Source organism: Anolis carolinensis, chromosome 3 (assembly GCF_035594765.1).
Source record: "Anolis carolinensis isolate JA03-04 chromosome 3, rAnoCar3.1.pri, whole genome shotgun sequence".
Classification (NCBI taxonomy): domain Eukaryota; kingdom Metazoa; phylum Chordata; class Lepidosauria; order Squamata; family Dactyloidae; genus Anolis; species Anolis carolinensis.
In genome coordinates this window covers 23,002,295-23,022,469 of record NC_085843.1, presented here as the reverse complement: position 1 = coordinate 23,022,469, position 20,175 = coordinate 23,002,295, and the positions used below count along the sequence as shown (strand labels likewise).

Genomic DNA, 20,175 nt, shown 5'->3' with positions numbered 1-20,175 from the left:
GAGCACTTTAGCCCTAAGCACTGCCTGTATTAGAAGCTTGTTCACAAGGGAAGCAATAGCTATAATATGGAGTTCCTCAATGTGAGCAAGAAATTTGAACAATTAGACAACTTGCTCCTGTCTGCATGAGACCAGATCTACAAGTAAGTACTCTTCAAGTGTATTAGTTTCCATATAAGGAAAACAATGTGCCATGGGTAACCCTTCAATAGGGCTAGGGTTTGGGCTAGATCTTTCTGTTTGTGATTTGACATTGTGGAACATGTCTGGAGGAGGGAAATCAAAATGGTAAAAGGTCTGGAAAATATGCCTATGAGGAGTGGCTTAGGGGGCTGGTTATATAGAATGGTTGAGAGAGGACCAGATAGCCATGTTATCTAAAAAGACATCATATTGAAAATGAAGTAGGTTTGTTTTCTGTTGCTTTAGAGACTTGGGACATAGAGCAATGGATTCAAACTAAAGGAAAAGGATTCTACCTAAATATTAGGAGGAACTTCCTGATGGTAAGAGCCATTCAAACTGTGGAATATGCTGCCTTAGAGGATAATGGAGTCTCCTTTTCTGGAGGTTTTTAAAGTAAATGCTGGATGGGAATGCTTTAACGGTATGCTCCTGCATGGCAGAAGTTGGCCATTGTGGTCCCTTCCAACTCTATGATTATTATTTTCATTCTTTCCCCCAAAATACCTTATACTGGATTTAGCATGTCTCCTTTGAAAAACCGATGAACATAGATAATAAAGTACATTTTCCAGTTGTTAGAGCATGTGCATGTTGCATCATTTGATCACATTCTTTGTAAGCCAGGTCCATAGGGTTGAGAAATCAAGGAGCTGTAAACAAGAGATACTCCGTGTACTCTATTTCTAGAAGAAAGTAGAGCAATTTAGCAATCATATATTACGTGGCAGGCTTTTAAACAAAGTATTTTTGTCACATTCCTAGATCTGTTGCACAGATATCTTTATTTATAACCATTCTTGAATCATATTATAATTATTACATTATTATAGGTTTTGAGTGTTTGAACTATGATTGTAACCCAATACAATTTGTTCTTATCCAGAAAAGAGGGGGAAACTTAATAGCTGTCATTCAAGAGTATAGGCCTGAAAGAATAGTCAAACATACCAGATCTGGGTTTAAACACTCTGCATGTAACTTTTATTAAGCATTGAAAATCATACAGGAACCATTTGCTCTTTCATTCAATTATCCTTATACTCACAGCAGGGTCCTACCAAAGAGTTGATAAGTTCCTTTGTAGAAGCAATGGGTACAGATGAAGCGCTGGTATTGAGCATTTGGAAACCCCCCCCCTTTTATGTTATTTTCAGGTGTATTTCAATCCATACCTTATGTAGGTTGTTTCCCACATTCCAGTCCTAATCCATAAAAGACAGTTCCTTCTGATCGGTATGTCCCATTCCCACCAGTCTTGGAAGTATTCTTGCTGTCTTCAATTCAGCAGTTTTTAAAGGTCAATCTCTTAGGGTCAACTATTTCTCACTGAGTGCAAAAATCATAATTTCACCATGCATTGCAGTTCTCCTCTATTTTTAATAGCCCCATCTCTACATATTGGAGCCTGCTTTTTTAGTTTTTCAGCTCAAACATCCATATTTATAACATAACTAGCTGTGCCCGGCCACGCGTTGCTGTGGCGAAGTATGGTGGTATGGGAAATAAAGTATCTTATATTATCTGCTTAGAACTGGATTATATGAGGCCCCTTCTACACAGCTGGATAAAATGCACACTGAAGTGGATTATATGGCAGTGTGGAGTCAAGATAATCCAGTGCAAAGCAGATAATATAAGATTATAAATGGGTTATATAGCTGTGTGGAAGAGCCTTGAGTCTGCACTGCCATATAATCCAGTTAAAATCAGATAATCTGTATTTTATAGGCATTGTGGAAGAGGCCTAAGTGAGGCCTAACTTTGCCTGTCCCCTGGGCTGAGTGGGTTGCTAGGAGACCAAGTGGGCAGAGCTTAGCCTTCTAACCTGCAGCAATTGGCTAAAAACAATTATTCCTCTCCCTCTAATTAGGACTTTATTTTTCTTTTTTTGTTGTTGTATGAACGTAGAGGCATGGATGAGGGGTTGTGCTGCCAAGTTTAGTGTTTCTGGGATGTGTAGTTTTGTTGTTTTGTCCTAGGCCAAAATTTCATTACCCTTTTATATATATAGATTTTGGCGCCCAGGTTTCGATTTCTCACTCAGCCATAGAAGCCAATAGGGTGACCTTGGTGATTCACACACTCTCAGTTCCAGAAACCCCAATCATAGGGTCACCTTTTGGTCACCCCAATTTGAAAATGGCTTGAAGACACACAAGAATAAATTACTTTCTACTTCTAATTTCGTGGGTGGGTTGTATTCTCACTCTCTTTGGTGCAATTTTCCACTTTCAAGCAAAAAGTTTAAACATGTTTCTCCAATGGCAATTTTTGTGGTGCCATTGTCTAGTTTTTAAAAAATGTATATCATAAGGAAAAGCCCAAACTAAAGTTTACATGTTAGTAAAAATAATATACAAGAATGCAAGATGGCTAAGCAACTGGAGGTTTAAAAACTTTAAAAAAACAAAAAACAAAAAACAAAGACAGCATTGCCTCAGGATGATGAAAACCAGAGAGGAAAGGTATTTAGCAAAGAGGCTAAGTTGCAGATGATATTGATAAATCTAGTTTCTGTCCTTCCCACTCATGATCTGAGTGTTTCATTTCCTTTCACCTCCCCCTGCCAAGACATCCGGGGTTTCAAGAGTACAGGACAAAACACCATCCTGTTGACATCTTGTTAGGATGTATGTCATTTTTTGTGGTGGATTTTGCAAAATTGCAAAGATGAAATCATAGAAACTTGTGGTTAATCATAAAATATGAGGAAATAAGTATCAGCTGCTGCTGGGAAAGATCAGTCGAATGGTGCCATTGATCTCAGATGCTATTTGTGGACTTTTGAGAGCAACATCAGATTGGTAATTGTTGGGGAAAGAATGCTAGGCTAACTGAACCATTGAGGTTCCAGTGGTGGGGAATCTAAATCGGAGCCTATAGTTGCAGGAATCTCAAAGGTTCCAATTCCTTGCAATGCCTTCTTCTATTTGTTCCTCAGCTTTTATATTATTTCCCACAAGCTAAAATATTTCAGTGCCTTTTCTTATAGATAATTACTTGCAATAAAGGTTTTCAGTTAAAAAATACTTCTATTTTTAATCCCACTTTTCTCTTCCTTTGGCCATGACTGCCACCAGAATGTGGTCCTTCAAACATTCACAACCTAAAAGACATACCCCATTTTTGGAATGATCCAAGAAGTCTCTTCTAGCATGCAGCATAACTCTCTTATCCATGGACTCACTATTCATGGTTTAACTTATACAAGCTCCAAAAAATCCCCCCCCCCAAAAAAAAAACCCAAAAGCAAATGTTTGTGGGAATCTCTAGGGCTTTCTGTGTGGTTCCATGATATGTTTCAGGCCCAAGTATTTATTTATTTATTTATTTCCTATACTTCGACCCCGCCCTTCTCACCCAAGAGGGGACTCGGGTGGCTTAACAACATGGCAATAATTCAATGCCATTTAAAACCATTTCAAAGAATTACAAAAAAAGTCATTTTAAATATACATTAAATTACAATAAAAACACACTTAAAACCATTAAAATCACATGATCCAAGGGCAAAATATCAGTCAAAATATCAGTTTTACATTTATCCAAGATTCCATGGCTCTTGGGATGTATCCTCATACTCTACTTCAATAATTCTGTTTTTCTTTCTTATTCCCTGGCCTGTTTCACATTTTTAGAAAGAAGTTTACAGTCAGCTCTTTGTATCCAGAAATTCTTCCACCCATAAATTTAAAATATTTCATTAAATCCAAAGAACCAACTTCTTTATAAAAAGGATATCTTTTTACTATGCCACTGATATGCCACTTGAGCATCCATGGATCTGATATCCATGGAGGGTCCTGGAACCAAACCCTAGCCAACTGTAGTTACAAATGCTTGCACACAATCATATAATGGTCTAACAGGAGAGGAAAAGGGGAAATAGCTACAAGTTAGACAGATGCAGCCTTTGGACAATGGGACCTGATTCAAATCAGTGTGTTGCTGACAGGAACTGTGATATGCATTCTGCTCCACATCTTTTACTCTTAAGCACATGCATTTTTACAATGAGTACTAGTTTAATCACATAGACCATACAAAAAAAGGGGAGCCCCTAAAGAAGCAGGGCAAACATAATAAGCCAGAAAAATATTTTGGAAATCAAAATAACTTACAAGCTGCAAAGGATTACAAAATCAGGGTTTTCGGTTTACTCACATTGTGACACCATCTCTTGGTGCATGTTTTCTGTTGCTAATCAGAGCATGATAAGCTGTGAGTCAGTCCACAGCTGACTCTACGAAACAAAACACAAAGAAACTCAAACTTAAAAGTCAGAATTACTTTTAAAAGTAGGAGAGCACGAGCCTTCCCTCCTCACTCTGGACAAGAGGATCTCTGTTTTAAGATGAAAAGTCTTCCATTTCTCCTGCTGTGTGTTGGATTTTCCTTTGGACTCCCTATCCTTTCACAGACAAGAGGTGACAATCAAGATATACACCTAGCACAGGTAACAATGTCTTGTGAGTAACGTTAAGGCTGTCAATTGAATGCCTTTCCAATTCAGTGTTTATCTAATGATAGGGCTACATTTTTCCTTCAAATGAAGAGTGAGGACTAAAATTAGGAATACTTCTGATAGCTCTTAGAAGGAAATAGCAAGAATTTCAGAGTTGCGGAGGAACTAGGACTTTCTTACAAGCTTTGCTAAAGATTTGAAGCTTAACTTTGTCATGAATCTGCCAGTTGACTTTTGGGCTGCCAGTTTTCTCAAGTCTCAGTCAAATATTGCCTGAGTGAAAACTGAAGAGGTTTGTTTGTCTTTAATAGTTGTGGAGAAGAGGGCAATTCACTCGGTGTTGCTTGTTATAGGATCCCTCTCCAGTTTTCAGTCTGACAACTCAACTTCCCAGGTCAAACCTTTTCTAGTTTGATTGAACCTGCCAGTGCCTTTCTTCACTGACAAAGGCTTTAGGGTCACCTTCACACCATGGTGAGATAGTAGAGCAGAATTTTTAAGGAGCATCCCTTTTAAAACTGTATTCTTAAGGAGCAGTAGTCGATAATTTGGAAAACACAAAAGGCTTGTTGTTGTTATTTGTTGTCAAGTTGACTTCAATGTATGATAACCCTGTAAATGAGAGATTTCCAAGAGTCTTGGTCATAAATGCCTGATTTAATTCTTGCAAACTCAGGAGTGTGACTTCCTTGGTTGTATCATTTCACATGCAATGTGGATCCCCCAGTGGTGCAATGGGTTAAACCCTTGTGCTGGCAGGACTGCTGATTGAAAGGTCGGTGGTTTGAACACAGAGGGTGGGGTGAGCTTCCATCTGTCAGCTCCAGCTTCTCTTGTGGGGACATGAGAGAAGCCTCCCACAGGATAGTAAAACACCCAGGCATCCCCTAGGCACGTCCTTGTAGACGGCCAATCTTCTCACACCAGAAGTGACTTGCAGTTTCTCAAGTTGCTCCTGACACAAAAAAAACCTGCAGTGTAATTTTTTTGTTTTTGTTTTCCTACTGCCTTCCAATTTACTAGGCACTGTTATATTTTCCATTGACTCACATCATTTCATATATCCAAAATACATTTTAACTTGTGAATTTTAACCTGCATATTATTGGTAAATTCTATGTTGCATTTTTCCTGTGTGTATTTGATATATGTATTTTAATAGTGCTTTGTTTTACCTTGGTGCTTTAATCATGTTGTATCTCATCTCGAGCCACAAGGAAAGATGGGTAACAAAGAAATAAATAATTCCTATTATTATTATTATTATTATTATTATTATTATTATTATTATTATTATTAAAATTGACTACTCATTTTTTTTACCACCCATGGCATCCATAGAATTCTTTTTCCAACAAGATGGTATACTTAGTTTAAGATGAGAGAAAGGTACCCTCCTATCCTGTCATAAATGTATGATTTTCTATTTTCATAAGCACAACATTGTTGAAATTGCAACTCTGATATACTACTAAACATGTTCAGTGCTTTCAAGCAGGTAATATCTAAACCCAATGAAACATGATATAAATTCATTAGAATAAAATTGGTTAGAATGAAAGCAAATTATAACCTTAAATGTTGTAAAGGCAGAAAAAGTACTCAAAGGCTGAAATAGAGATAGAATGAATATTGGTAGCTCCTCAATAAGAAAGTAATCACCATAAAATTAAGCAAAGCTAATCATTCTTGCAAACAATTTACCATATGGCCCCCAGTGGATAAATTTAGCATCATGATATTAAATTGCTTAGTTGAGTTGTAACTGCAACAATCTTGGGCTTATAGAACTTTTTTATTAACACTTTTATTTATATTCCGCTCTATCTCCCCAAAGGGACTTAGAACAGATTACAACTTACACAGATAAGCAAACATTTCAATGCCTTTAATAAAGTGAAATAACAATGAAACACAAATACACAAGAGTTTCCGGAGGCAGTGCTCAACTCTGGCCATGGGGAGGCACGCTTTTTCCATTTCCAAGCCGAGGAGCCTGTTGTCCATAGACACCGCTTAGTCGCGTTGCCAGCATAGCTGCATGGTAAGCTTTAATACCTTCCCGTCAAAGCGGTGCCTATTGATCTACTCACATTTGCGTGTTTTTGAACTGCTAGGTTGGCAGGACCTAGGGCTAACAGCGGGAGCTCACTCCAACCCGCAGCTTCGAACTGCCAACCTTCTGGTCAGCAGTTCAGCAGCACAAAGGTTTGACCCATTGCGCCAGCCACAGCCACAAAGTATGCTTTATGTCCCATAAATTGTTGTCCTGTTTTTGATTTCCAATTTCTGACAGAAATTTCTAAGTCAGTTCTATGAGCAAGAACATGAACCAGGGCAGCGAGGCTTGAGAAGCAATACTTACACATTTCTGGACAAAATTCAACAAATGCAAAGATTTTATAGGCTGAATGTAACTGGAAAGTTAGATGATGATACACTGGAAGTTATGCAGCAGCCAAGATGCGGAGTTCCTGATGTTGGACAGTATGTCTTAGCTTCTCCTGGATGGAAAAAAAATAAGCTAACATACAGGTAATTAATAATAAGGTTCAATGATAAGTACTTTAAGGTAATCCTGAATGCTTAAGCATTTACTTAAAATAAGATAAACGTTGGATTTTCTTTGCAGTAAATAAGCATATGATATATGTTTTCAAACAATGAAGGCTCTCTTTTGTTTGTGCCTGGCAGTCACAAGGAACATATAGCCTTTTGGACTCTTCAAAAATGGCATAGTTATTGACTATATCTGGCATCATATTGAATATATCAGGCATTTTAACAGTGAATTTTTTAGTGCTGTTTGTGTTTAATTCTGTTTTAATGTTTGTCTAGTTGTATATTTTAAATTGTATAATAATGCCTTTATGTCAAGCCACTTTGAGTCCCCTTTGGGGGAGATAAAGCAGGATATAACTACAGAATAATGATGATGATGATGATGATGATGATGATGACGACGACAATAACAACAACAACAACAGCAACAGTAATAATCATCTGGGAGAAAATTATCCTATCACATGTTCTACATTCCTGCTGATATTTTAAACAACACATTTTTGTTCTACTCATAATATGTATGCAAGACTAGCCACAACTTTAAAATAGCATCCAGTGTTAAAGCTAAGTTCATGAGTACACTATTTATTTATTTATTTATTTGTTTATTTATTTGCAGTATTTATATTCCGCCCTTCTCACCCCAAAGGGGACTCAGGGCGGATCACATTACATATATAAGGCAAACATTCAATGCCTTAACATAGATAAAGACAGAGACAAACGCAGGCTCCGAGCTGGCCTCGAACTCATGACCTCTTGGTCAGCGTGATTTGTTGCAGCTGGCTGCAGCCGGCTGCTCACCAGCCTGCGCCACAGCCCGGGCCTAGATAGCATGGGAAGGTAAGGTAACAGTCTGACCGGCATATGGTTGGGAGAAAAGGAAAAGTTTGAATTTAAATTATATGTTCCTTCTCAGGAGTGCCAAGGTGGAGCCATTTTTTAAAAAATTGGGCTACAGTGCTTCTGTGTTTATAGAGATGGCTTCTAGAAATATGTGTACTGATGTGTCCAGACCAGTTTTGTCTGGAATTTCTACCAGATATCTACCTTTGAGTAAAAATGTCATTAGACATAATGAGTTTACTTAGGTCTACAGAGCCAAAATTAGTGGATTGAAGTAAGTCCAAATGATAAAAAGCTGGGTGTGCAGCAGAAACACTGCATCCAGTTGTTAATGTGGGTTAAGGGAGCATGGCATTTACTCCCGAGTTCCTAGGAAGCACCAGAGCAATCGCTGAGTTTTGAAGGTGTAAACAGCAGGACTGGGCTGGATCTAGCAGAGTGGTTCTCAACCTTGGGTTCCCAGATGTTTTTGGCCTACAACTCCCAGAAATACCAGCCAGTTTAACAGCTGTTAGTATTTCTGGGAGTTGAAGGCCAAAAAACATCTGGTTGAGAACCACTCACACACACAATCCACTGCACACACCTCCAATGGACCCACTGCTGCATTGCTGCTAATAAGCTGCTCCTTCTAATCCACTTTTAATTTCCAATTTTGCATGCAGTTTTCAGAGCTAAGGTGCATGTCACTGATAATCATTCACATTGATAACAATGATGGTAAATTCTGTCCCTCCCCTGCATTTTATAATTTTAGGATTGTTAATTACACACCGGACATGAGACAAGCTGACGTGGCCACAGCCATCCAAAAGGCTTTTGAAGTTTGGAGTGCAGTGACGCCTCTGACCTTCAGGAGGGTTCATAAGGAAAGAGCCGACATTACGATTGAGTTTGCAACTAGAGGTAGTCTCATAATATTAACCAACACTATGGTGTAAACAAATATATTCTTTGTGTTGCTATAATAGTGTAATAATATTGCTTGTGCTGTTGCTTAGTGCATGGCCGCTGTCCTCGGCATTTTGATGGGCCTCTGGGAGTCCTTGGGCATGCCTTTCCCCCCAATAATCCTTTCCGTGGCAACATCCACTTCGATGAGGATGAAAGCTGGACTGCCAGATTAGCAGGTAAGCAATGACACAGTTCCAGAGTCTGGAAACATACACATGCTCTCATGGTGAGCTCTTGTACTTAGGGCTTAGAAACTACTTTTTGGAGACTAAAGTTTTGAGAGTTCCCCAGTCACCATGGCGAGTATTCACATTGATTTGGGGATTCTGGGAAATACAGTCCAAAACCAGTAATTTTGCCAAGCACTGAGTGTAAGAGTTTAACAGACACACAATATAATTACGTAGCATAACACCCTATTTCTTAGGATCTGCATAGTGCCAATCCAAACTTGACAGTATGATACTTTAGGTACTGCCTCTTCCCAGATCAGTCTGCTTAAAACTTGAGCATTGATGGAGAGGCTTTTTTCTGTGTTGCAGCTATGATAGGATGCAGTGGATGAGATAAACATGGAAATGTGATTATCTATTTGATCATCTGGATTATATGGCAATGTAGAAGGGGGTTTAATCTCTATTAGTCAACTTGACAGGTATGTGAATACAAAAGCAGAATATAAAGTTTTTAAATAAATTTTAAGAAAATGAACTCAGTGGTACTTCTTCATAAATTTAACTTGTAAAAGACACTGATCTATAACAAAAGAAAACCTATTTAGCAGATGCAATGCAACCTTTAGCTTCTCATTAGAAATACAGCTAAACCTGCAAAAAAAAAAGTGTTATCACTTCACTGCTGGCCCAAAGTAAAAAAGTACATAGTCTCTGTTGGAATATTATCTCAAATCACAAACAACTTTAAAACGTGTTTCCTCTTTTACTCATCAGCAAAAAGAAGGTCGACCAATTACCTTGGCACATTAGCAGATGATGTTATCAATCCCGCTATGAAAAAGGTCTCAGAGTTGCACTCCCCCATGTTCCCACTCCATTACACCACTGTAGGTAAGTTGAAAAAGGATGCCTTGTAGCAATAAGAGTTCAGTGCAAGCTGGATTTATGCTAAGGAGTTGTCCGTAGTGAAGAGGCTGCATATTATCATGTTGAGCAAAACAGAAAGGAAGCGGTATCTTATTGAACAAAAGCAAAAGTTGTGGTACTGTATTCTGAGGACTCTAGATTAAATTTGTTACTACAGTCAGCACTCCTCATTCTGAGGTTAGGGACACAGAAATCCTGCAAAAGTGGAAAAACCACAAACAAAAAGCTGCTATTTTTTTAACCTGAGAGTTTTACTCTAGAAATATCTTGGTCCAGAAATGATACAGAAATGAGACTCAAGACTTGAGTCTCATCTTCAAGATATCTAATTTTATCAATATATTCAAATAAAGGTACAGTAGAGTCTCACTTATCCAAGCTAAACGGTCCGGCAGAACCTTGGATAAGCGAATATCTTGGATAATAAGGAGGGATTAAGGAAAAGCCTATTAAACATCAAATTAGGTTATGATTTTACAAATTAAGCACCAAAACATCATGTTATACAACAAATTTGACAGAAAAAGTAGTTCAATACGTAGTAATCTTATGTTGTAATTACTGTATTTACGAATTTAGCACCAAAATATCATGATATATTGAAAACATTGACTACAAAAATGCCTTGGATAATCCAGAACCTTGGATAACCGTGTCTTGGATAAGTGAGACTCTACTGTATTTAAAAATCTTGGGGGAGGGACAAAATCCAAACAAAATCTGGGAGAAAACAAAAATCCTTGGGTGGGTGGAAACAAAACAAAACCATTTGGATAAGGGATACTCAACCTGTATTGGGTTTACATGACTCATATGGTGGAATACCTCCCTGAGAATATTCAAAGAAATAAATGTATTTATTTACAATATTTCTTCTTTAGCATGTGTGCCATATTCCTATGAAGCACTGGAATGCGGGGAAACAATTTTGTGATATCACACTGCTGAAACTGCATAATATAGTAGGCTGCAAGGTGAAAGAAATTCAATGGAGCTGGCTTTTCTCTACACCACCGAATCCACATGTAATGTGTTTGTTTGTTTATCCTCTTACTTATTTAGAATTCAATTTATGGCTGGTTGCTGCTCATGAGATTGGCCACGCACTTGGTCTTGCACACTCTGATGACCCAAGAGCATTGATGTACCCAAATTATAAACCCATTGACCCTGAGGATTTCCCACTCTCCCAAGATGATATTGAAGGCATTCAGGCCATTTATGGTAAGAAGAAACAAATTATCAAAAATAAATAGAAAGAAAATAATAATTGGGAGCAAACATAAAAAGAGTCAATTCCATATACTCCAGATTATCCTCTGTTGTTCTAAAACAAGGTTGTTTGAGAGTAGATCTCAGCAATGTCCATCCTATCCTGTTTCTGTTGTTCTTCTGAGCTGTGTTTTTACACATGGAAGAGCTCTGTTTCATTGGTTGGAGGAGCCCTAGGAAGCCAAAAAAGACAGTTTAGAAAAGTTGATTGCTTATATTGTCCTTATTGTTAATTGTTGGCTTTGAATTATTGCAACCATATGAATGAGAGCTTTCAAAGATCCCTGGGCATCAACTGCTCTGTAGTTGGAGGCCCAAATTGAGTAGCTCCCCTATCTCACTCTGCATACCACAGCTCACTCAATTCAGCAAGGTTTCTCAATTTCTTCTAGAACATGTTTATGAGTCTGAAGGGGCTATTGCAGGGAGGAGGAACATGAAAACCCATGCCGACCAAACCAGTTAAAATGCCTAAGTATGAATCTTAGCCATTATTAGCAAACAACTTGAAGATTTCTCTTAATCCACTTGTGTTAGGACCATCACTAAATCCTCCAAAGAGCCCAGTAAAACCAACACAACCTGAAGCGTGTGATCCTAAACTTTCATTTGATGCCATCACTACACTGAGAAGAGAAATTCTCTTTTTGAAAGGCAGGTAAGCACAAGTTCACTTCCAGACAAGATCTTAAGGCCCAGTCTACATGGGCTGTAAACCACCACCCTAATATTCTTTCATGCCAACACCTCTGATTGTTGTTTTTTTAAACAGTTGATAAGTTTGTAAAAAAAAAAGGCTTTCATGATTTTGACATGTTTAAGCAGTTTTAGGGTGATTTTAGGCCTAGAAGAGCTTTTTTTAAAAAGTGAAACAGTCAAATGAATAGCAGTAAGCATGCTACTGTTGCTGCTGCTGCTGCTGCTTATTATCTGTGATGGGGATGTGCTCATCATCACAGTGCTTATGATTAAGTATTGAAAATATTGTGCATAAAATTATTTTCATGCCATGTATATATGAAACATAAATCAATTTTGTGTTTACACTTAGATCCCATCTCCATGAGAGCGATATGGGATTTAGACCACAATAAAATGAGAGGGAACAGCCTGGCAAGCGTGACTAACCAAAATTAATAACCAAATAACCAAAAACTCACCAGGAGGCAAACACAAATGACAGAGACATGTTATTGTATTCTTGGCCAAGAAGTGATGCCTGTAGGCTCCTGCTCCAAAATACAAGCATAAGAGAACATGTGCTATGCAAAACAGGTTTATACAACCAGGTTACCATTGTTCCAGTTTGAATTATTGCTCCCCTGTCTCCAGTTGGCTAGATAAGAGACTGGCTAGGATCCATGCCAGCATTGGTCTAGAGTGAAAACTGCAGAGCCACCCCCATGGATGGGCACAGCCTGGAAATATTTGAGATGGTGGTGGGAGAGAAGGGCCTCCCCAGCAGATCTCAATGCCTGTGCCGGTTCATAAAAGGAGATATGGTCTCGAAGATAGGTTGGACCCGAAGGGTATCTATCCAGGTACAGGTCAATATAGGATGCCACTTTATCTCATTCTGGCTTATTGCCCTGTAAAAACTATACAATCCCTTTTTATTAGGGGTAGGAATAGTGGTCATCGATAGCAATAGCTCATTATGTATATGCAAGTATTCAAAAATCCGAAATCCAAAAAACTTCTGGTCCTAAGCTTCTTGATCTGTACTGTTTGGCCCTCTATTCCCACAGATCAATATATGGTAATATCAATATTTGTATTCTCAAGCACCTTTTTTTAAAAAAAGGAGTCCTATTACTTATTTGTAATGCAAACCATCTTACATTAATTTCAGGCACCTCTGGAGAGTGTTTCCTTCTCGCTCAGAAGTTGATCTTGAATTAATTTCCACCTTTTGGCCCTTTCTACCATCCAACATCGAAGCAGCTTATGAAAATATGAATGATCAAGTTTTCTTTTTCAAAGGTAATGACATACTATATGAACCAAAGATTTAGAAGTGGGATGTGCATATAGTATTGCCTCTCAGATGATTTTGATCACAGGTCTTGACCATACCAGGCGGGACTAATGGAAATCTGAGTTCAGTAACATCTGAAGAGCCACCCCCGATTTAGTAGAACTACCCTGAAACATTGAGAGGTATCAGAGAACCTTTGGGGTTTATCATAAAATAGCTAAGAATTCTTCAATAAAAAGATTAGTAATGGAACACTGACTTTTTACCAGATCCTACAAAATATTCAGCACTGGCTGATTTCTAGTGTGTGTTTTTGCTCCGTGAAGTTTAAGATTAGGCTCAGCAAGCACTAGTTATCAGTGTAGTAAATTTGTGGGCAGCTCCCTCGTGTGGCTGCGTTTTGTCATTATCCCCATTCCTGAACTGACTTAGGCTGGCTCTGTACTGCAGAATGAATGCAGTTTGGCACCACTTTAACTGCTGTGGTTCAATGCTATGGAATCCTGGTAGCTTTAGTTTGGTATGACACCAGCACTCTTTGAAAAATCTGTGGAAAAACAAAAAGTTTTCATTTCTCCTCTGTTGGCTTGTTGCATTGGCTAGCAGCTTCACTGGATCAAAATACTTAAGATTAGTCCTCTAAAGGTTTCCTAAAACCATCCACACAACAAAGTTATAACAGTTTGACATGACTTTAACTGCCATGAATCCCATCCTATGACATCCTGGGATTTGTAGTAACATGAGAGTTCTCTGATAGAGAAGAATAAATATTTCACATAACTGCAAAATTCCATAGCATTGAGCCATGACAGTTAATGTCAAACTGGGTTGTTGTATGCTTTCCGACCTATATGGCCATATTCCAGAAGTATTCTTTCCTGATGTTTCACCTACATCTATGGCAGGCATCCTCAGAGGTTGTGAGATGTATATATGTTTACCTCACAACCTCTGAGGATGCCTGCCATAGATGTGGGTGAAACGTCAGGAGAAAATACTTCTGGAGCATAGCCATAGTGCCCGGAAAACACACACCAACCCTATGATCCCGGCCATGAAGGCCTTCAACAACACATTAATGTCAAACTGCTATAAACCTGCAGTGCGGATGCAATGATAAGAAACTTAACTTGACTTCAGGTTAATTTCCAGTAAAGTAATCCACACAGGGATTGCTAAATGAAAATACAAGGTCTTTTTTTTGTTTCTTTTCCTGTTTCAACAGATAACCATTTCTGGATGATTAGTGGCTTTCAGATGCAACCTGGCTATCCCAAAACTATTGGTAATTTTGGCTTCCCACAAAACATTAAGAAAATTGATGCTGCCCTTTTTGACAGAAATACTGGAAAAACCTATTTCTTTATTGGTGCCCATTATTGGAGGTAAGAACTCGCATCCAGTTAGTTCTGGTTAGCATTCAAAGTGATGGTTACGACCTTTAAAGCTCTACGTGGCTTCAGTCCTCCAGACTATCTGAAAGACCATAATTCCCCATATGGGTTTGGTTGTGTTTTAAGATCTCTGAGGAAGACTTTTTCACAGTCTGTGACGGCGTGAGTGGCGCCATCTATATGTGGATCTGTAAGTTGCAAGATTTGAATTGTTGTATCATGCCTGATTTTGCCTTTACTCTGTAAATGTAGTTGGATTGGTTATTTATATCTGTCAATCAATGTTGTTTGCACCTGTTATATTGCTCACTCAGCTCAATTGTATGACTCCACCCTTTCCTGGAGTAGGACAGTGCTTCCTTTCATTCCACCAGCAAGCTCTCTACCAGATGGACGTGAGAGAGAGACTTGGCTCTAAAAGCCCTTGATTAAGTTACCTCTCAGCACCAATTCTGAGGTTCTTACCCTTGAGACTTACGCTTCATGTTCAGGGCCAACCTGAACGATGTTGAGGAGTCTCAAACACCTTCAAATCAGTCCTTTGGTAACAGAGGAAGACTGTGTCTTCAAACATAGGTCATTTGGACTGAGGCTGAGTTTGCTCCGGCATTCACAGTCATTGAGAAACAGGGACCTGGAAAAGCTTCTCAGCTACAGAGCTCCTTGGACTTAAAACAACAAAGACTGTAATGTATATTTTCCTTTACCCCTTTGAAACTTCCAGCTTATTGAGATAACCTTTTGTGAACAATAAAACCAGTTTTGAGTTATCTACAGTGTTTTGGTCCTTGGGAGTTCCAGTTTCCCTAAAGGAGGGCAAGAAGCAATCCCCCGGGGAAAGATGTCATGTCCATGCCTCTTTCACTAAGAGTTATAGCCCCAGGCGCAACGGCACACAGTCCCACCACCATCACTGAGAATTTGATGAGGACAAAGGAGAGGGCCTTCTTGGTGGTCACCTCCAAATTGTGGAAATCTCTTCCACAGAAGGTCCATCTGGCCTCCTCCCAGGCATGGGGTTTTAATTTGTTGCAAAAGATGCCACTTGCAGACCTGTTTTTAATATGTGTTTTTAACTATAACTCTAGTTTAATTCTTTTTAAACTTTTGTATTAAGAGTTGTTTAATTCTTTGAAATGCTTGTGAGTCAATCTGAATCACATGTCAGGAGAAAGGTGGTACCTAAATTAATAAAATGAAATGAATAGTCACAATGCATGCCTAAGTTCCTCTACAGAAGTAGCTGGATATTTTTATCCAGAGCAGATATATGCATTCATTTTAAGATTGCAGGAGTACATGCAGTTTCACAGACGCATATTGCACATTTCACACTGCAATTGTGTATGGCACATTCCAGTTGAGCATTTCATATTTGTCTTTTCATCTTCAGTTATACAATATTGTGATTCACTAATGGGTAATCATCCCATAAGTTTGCGAGTGGAAAGTCATTTTCATATCATTGATGAAAGCTGTCAAGCAGGGCCTTTGAAACATTGGTTTTTGATATACATGTTCTGATGGAGGCAGTATGGCTTGAGCACTGGAATACAGCTCTGGTGACCAGGGTTAGAATCCTCACTCAGCCATGGAAACTGAGGCCTCTTCTACACTGCCATATAATCCATATTATCAAAGCAGATAATTCACATTATCTGCTTTGAACTGTATTATATGAGTCCAAACTGTCGTATAGTTGTTTGGATGCCTCCGGTAAAAATCGAGACAGATCTCGCATTTTGGACCTGTCTGGATGGGCTCTCAGTTGACCTGATCCCTATAATGGAAGATAGTGGGAAAAAAAAACCCCAGTGTTTTCTTTCCATTCACTTCCATTGCAGGGGTATATTCACTCAGCTGACAGCACTACTCACCTAAAAGTGAACATGATAGGAAAACTTGCAACTGGTAACACTTTGAAAAAAAAGTACTTTGTTCTTTTCAACTCTTTAGTAATGTATGTTGACCTCAAATTGAGGAGATTTCATTTCCGCAATGGTAAAATCCCTTCCTTATATAGGTATGATGAAAATCGTCAATCTATGGATGCGGAGTACCCACGAAAAATCGAGGATGACTTTCCTGCAATTGGCCAGCAAGTAGATGCAGCTTTTCAGCATAATGGTAAGTGCAAACTTGAACTATCATGTAACACAGATGAGAGATTTGGGACATGGAGCTCGATTGTGTTTTCTCTACCACACATATTCTCATAGCAGCCTAACTACATCCAAACTGCTTTGTCTCCTGTGAGGAAGTACAGCAAAACTGTTCCCTCTTCTCTTCCTAGAATCATAGGATTGGAAGAGACCCAAAGGGCTATCCAATCCAACTGTATTCTGCTATGCAGGAATACACAATCAAAGCACTCCTGACAGTTGGCTGTTTAGCCTCTGTTTGAAAACCTCCAAACAAGGGATCTCAACCACATTGGAATCCCCATGGGCATTCATACCATCAGGGAACTGGGTCCAGAGGGCTTTCCAACCCTATAAACCAAGTCCTTGGCATGCGCAGGGGGTTTAAAAATTTATCTTAATTTTGGTTTTGCTAACAGAACCATAGCCTTTCAGTGACATTACCTTACTTGCCCTGGCTTTGATGTTATCTAGTCAAAGCAAATAAATCAATGGTAAGACTATTTGGTGACACCATGCTTGTTGAATCTGATAAAACAGAATGAGAACAGAATCAAGCTCTTTCAAACATTGCTGCATACTGAAAGAGTCACCACACAATGAGAGAAAGCTCCAAAGATCAGTACTTCATATGGTAGCAACCAGACCACACAGTGTGATTGTGTGCATGTGTGTGCATGTGGCAGGATAGGAAGAATAAACCCAAGGAAATAACCACATTTGTCTGAGTATGTACTCTTGTATAACTTGATCTCATGTATAAGTCGAGGGCAGATTTTGGGGCTAAAATCATACAGTTGTCCCTTCACATTTGTGGTTTTAAATTTGGTCATTCATGGATTTGATTTGAAACATTCTGCCTAGGAATCTCTGAGTCCTCCAGAGTGACTCTATAGTTAACTTCCTCCCGTTGTGCTGGAGGACCTAAAGATTTCTAAGAGAACACCTCTCTAAAAATCTCTAGGTCCTCCAGTTGATACTCCAGCCAACCTTCAGTGGAAGTTGACATAGCGTCATGTTGTAAGAAATTCATAGGGAACTGTTTGCTCAGTTTTTAAAAAAAAGCAATTTCTTTATTCAGAGATTTTAAATTTCACAAGGATCTTGGCCCACTAACCCAAGTGAACATGGAGGGATGACTTAGATTTTTTATATGACCCATGAATAAGTATAGGGTAATTCAGGGAAGCAGCTACCCATGGCCACCACCATTTTCCCACCTGGGTATTTTAAAAAGTCATATGTGGCACTGTGGCAGAGAGAAGAGAGTGGGTTAGTACTAATCTCTCCTTCTCCTTCTCCCAGTTTGTTTTCCCAGAACAAACTGGGATCTCATCTTTCACCACTTGACTCAGATCAGTTGATTGATTTTTTTAAAAAAATGAAGTTAAAGTACAGTACTTACATTGCTCTGTGGATATGTCAACTCAATTTTGGGGGATTGAGATTTTGACAAAAAAAATAGACTTATACATACTTAAATAGCACAGTATAAACTCTGCACTACACTCAAGCTACAGATCCTGGCTTGAAATGGAGTGGTTTGATTTTTAAAACTGCTTTATAAATTGCCTTATTATCAATATTTTCAAAATTCATTTAAACCAAAATCCCCAGATAAAACCATTCTTTCTATCAATAACACAATCTCTTTTATTTCTAGGGCTGTTCTATTTTTTCCATGGCTCCAAGCAGTGGGAATTTGATCCGAATGAGAAAAGAGTGATTCGTGCAATGGAAAGCAACAGTTGGCTTAACTGTTAGAATTTACAGACACCTCCCCTCTAGCAAAAAAAAGCTCCTTAGGAAAATGCACATTATTTCTCTAAAGAAACCAATACCCATGCAATCCAATGCATTGTAGCTGAATACTAAAATGTATTTAAATTGTCTGTATTTATTCAATAGTCTATGTGTCGATCATTTAACAAAGCAGACATGTTCCAGGCCAAGCACTAGCAGTTGGCTCCTACAGCACAAAAAAGAAGTTCAACATGTTGCAGCAAAGCTTATCATTAAAACTAACAATGTGTACATGTGAAATAAAACACCCAGGACAGGTAAGCCTTGTGTGAGTAAACAGAAACATTTTGAATCTTCTAGAGCAATGATGGGAAACCTTTTGCGCTTGGTGTGTTGAAATTCGTTAAAAAACCTAGCATGATTTAGGTGGTGTGTCACTTTGAGAAAAAAACCAAAATTTCGCAATATGTATAGTTTAAATAACAAAAATGTATAATTGTAATATATAACTGTATTTAATAAATCAAAAACTATTTGCTACCATTATTTCCATGTACAATCTATGGTACCTCTTGCAGTTTCCACGCTGATTTCTCTCTATTCTAGTTTCAATGTAGTCATGAATAATGAATAATATAATAATAATATAATAGTAATAATATAATATACTACAATAATAATAGAATAATAATAGAATGAGATATATATATATATATATATATATATATATATATATATATATATATGTAATGTGCATAATTCCCGTGGAGTAAACAACAAAACCACTGGACCAAATCACACCAAATTTGGCCACAAAAGACATAGTCATCCAATCAATCTGCATGCAGCAGCGTGTCAGCAAAAATGGCTAGGCATGTAAGTGCTGACACACGTGTCATAGGTTGGCCATCACTGTTCTAGAGACTACTTGAGAGCTTTTTTTTCCAAAATACGATATTGTTCCATGATGGGGGCATTGAGGCAACGTGCATTGGCACCCTGTTGCTTCTCCCATCAGACAGGGAAATGAGTGGCAAGGCACATTGGTGTGTTGCCATTTCCCCCATCAGATATGGGATGGGGGGGGGGGGGGGGGGCTGAAAATCACAGGTAGCTAGCTGCCCAAAAGACAAATTCTCACAGTGGTGGCAAGGAAGCTAAAATGCAATACTTCCTCACTGCTTCACCCACAGATGCATTGGGAACTCAGCCAGTATCATCTGATGTGGATGATCTACATTTGTTGCCAAAAAGGAGCCTCAGCATGATAAGGAGGAAAAAACCTCCAGTGTGACAAGGTGGTAGGTGTGGAGGCTGTATCATAGAAAGTGCACACATCTCTTTCCTGGGTTTGACATAGAGAAGGATATTGGTTTCCTGCCGCCTTTACTGATTCATCATAGTGTATCCAGAGGCTATTGTTTACAGCACTGGGCTAGTTCATCAATAACACCCACATTTACAACCTTGATCTAGAGATGTTTGATAAGCGGGTGTCTGGGAGTGGCAGTTCACTGAAATGTCA

The 20,175-nt window shown here is 38.6% G+C and overlaps 1 protein-coding gene across 1 annotated transcript; it reads left to right on the top strand.

Annotated features, from left to right (window-relative positions):
* The first annotated feature begins 4,411 nt into the window (after positions 1-4,411).
* LOC100553238 (matrix metalloproteinase-27) lies at positions 4,412-19,190 on the top strand. Its single transcript, XM_008108049.2, has 11 exons — positions 4,412-4,642; positions 6,948-7,186; positions 8,820-8,968; positions 9,064-9,192; positions 9,967-10,083; positions 11,182-11,343; positions 11,929-12,049; positions 13,244-13,374; positions 14,598-14,757; positions 16,790-16,893; positions 18,571-19,190. The coding sequence occupies exons 1-11, from the start codon at positions 4,541-4,543 to the stop codon at positions 18,669-18,671; spliced, it is 1,515 nt and encodes a 504-aa protein (XP_008106256.2). The 5' UTR covers positions 4,412-4,540; the 3' UTR covers positions 18,672-19,190.
* The last annotated feature ends 985 nt before the right edge of the window (positions 19,191-20,175 follow it).

What these genes read in the sequence shown, in the direction of transcription:
- LOC100553238 (XM_008108049.2), top strand. Translation starts at nt 4,541, where the DNA reads ATGAAAAGTCTTCCATTTCTCCTGCTGTGTGTTGGATTTTCCTTTGGA. An exon ending in ATTGGTGCCCATTATTGGAG is followed by an intron (nt 14,758 to 16,789) that starts GTAAGAACTCGC and finishes TTCCTTATATAG; the next exon opens with GTATGATGAAAATCGTCAAT. An exon ending in TGCAGCTTTTCAGCATAATG is followed by an intron (nt 16,894 to 18,570) that starts GTAAGTGCAAAC and finishes TTTTATTTCTAG; the next exon opens with GGCTGTTCTATTTTTTCCAT.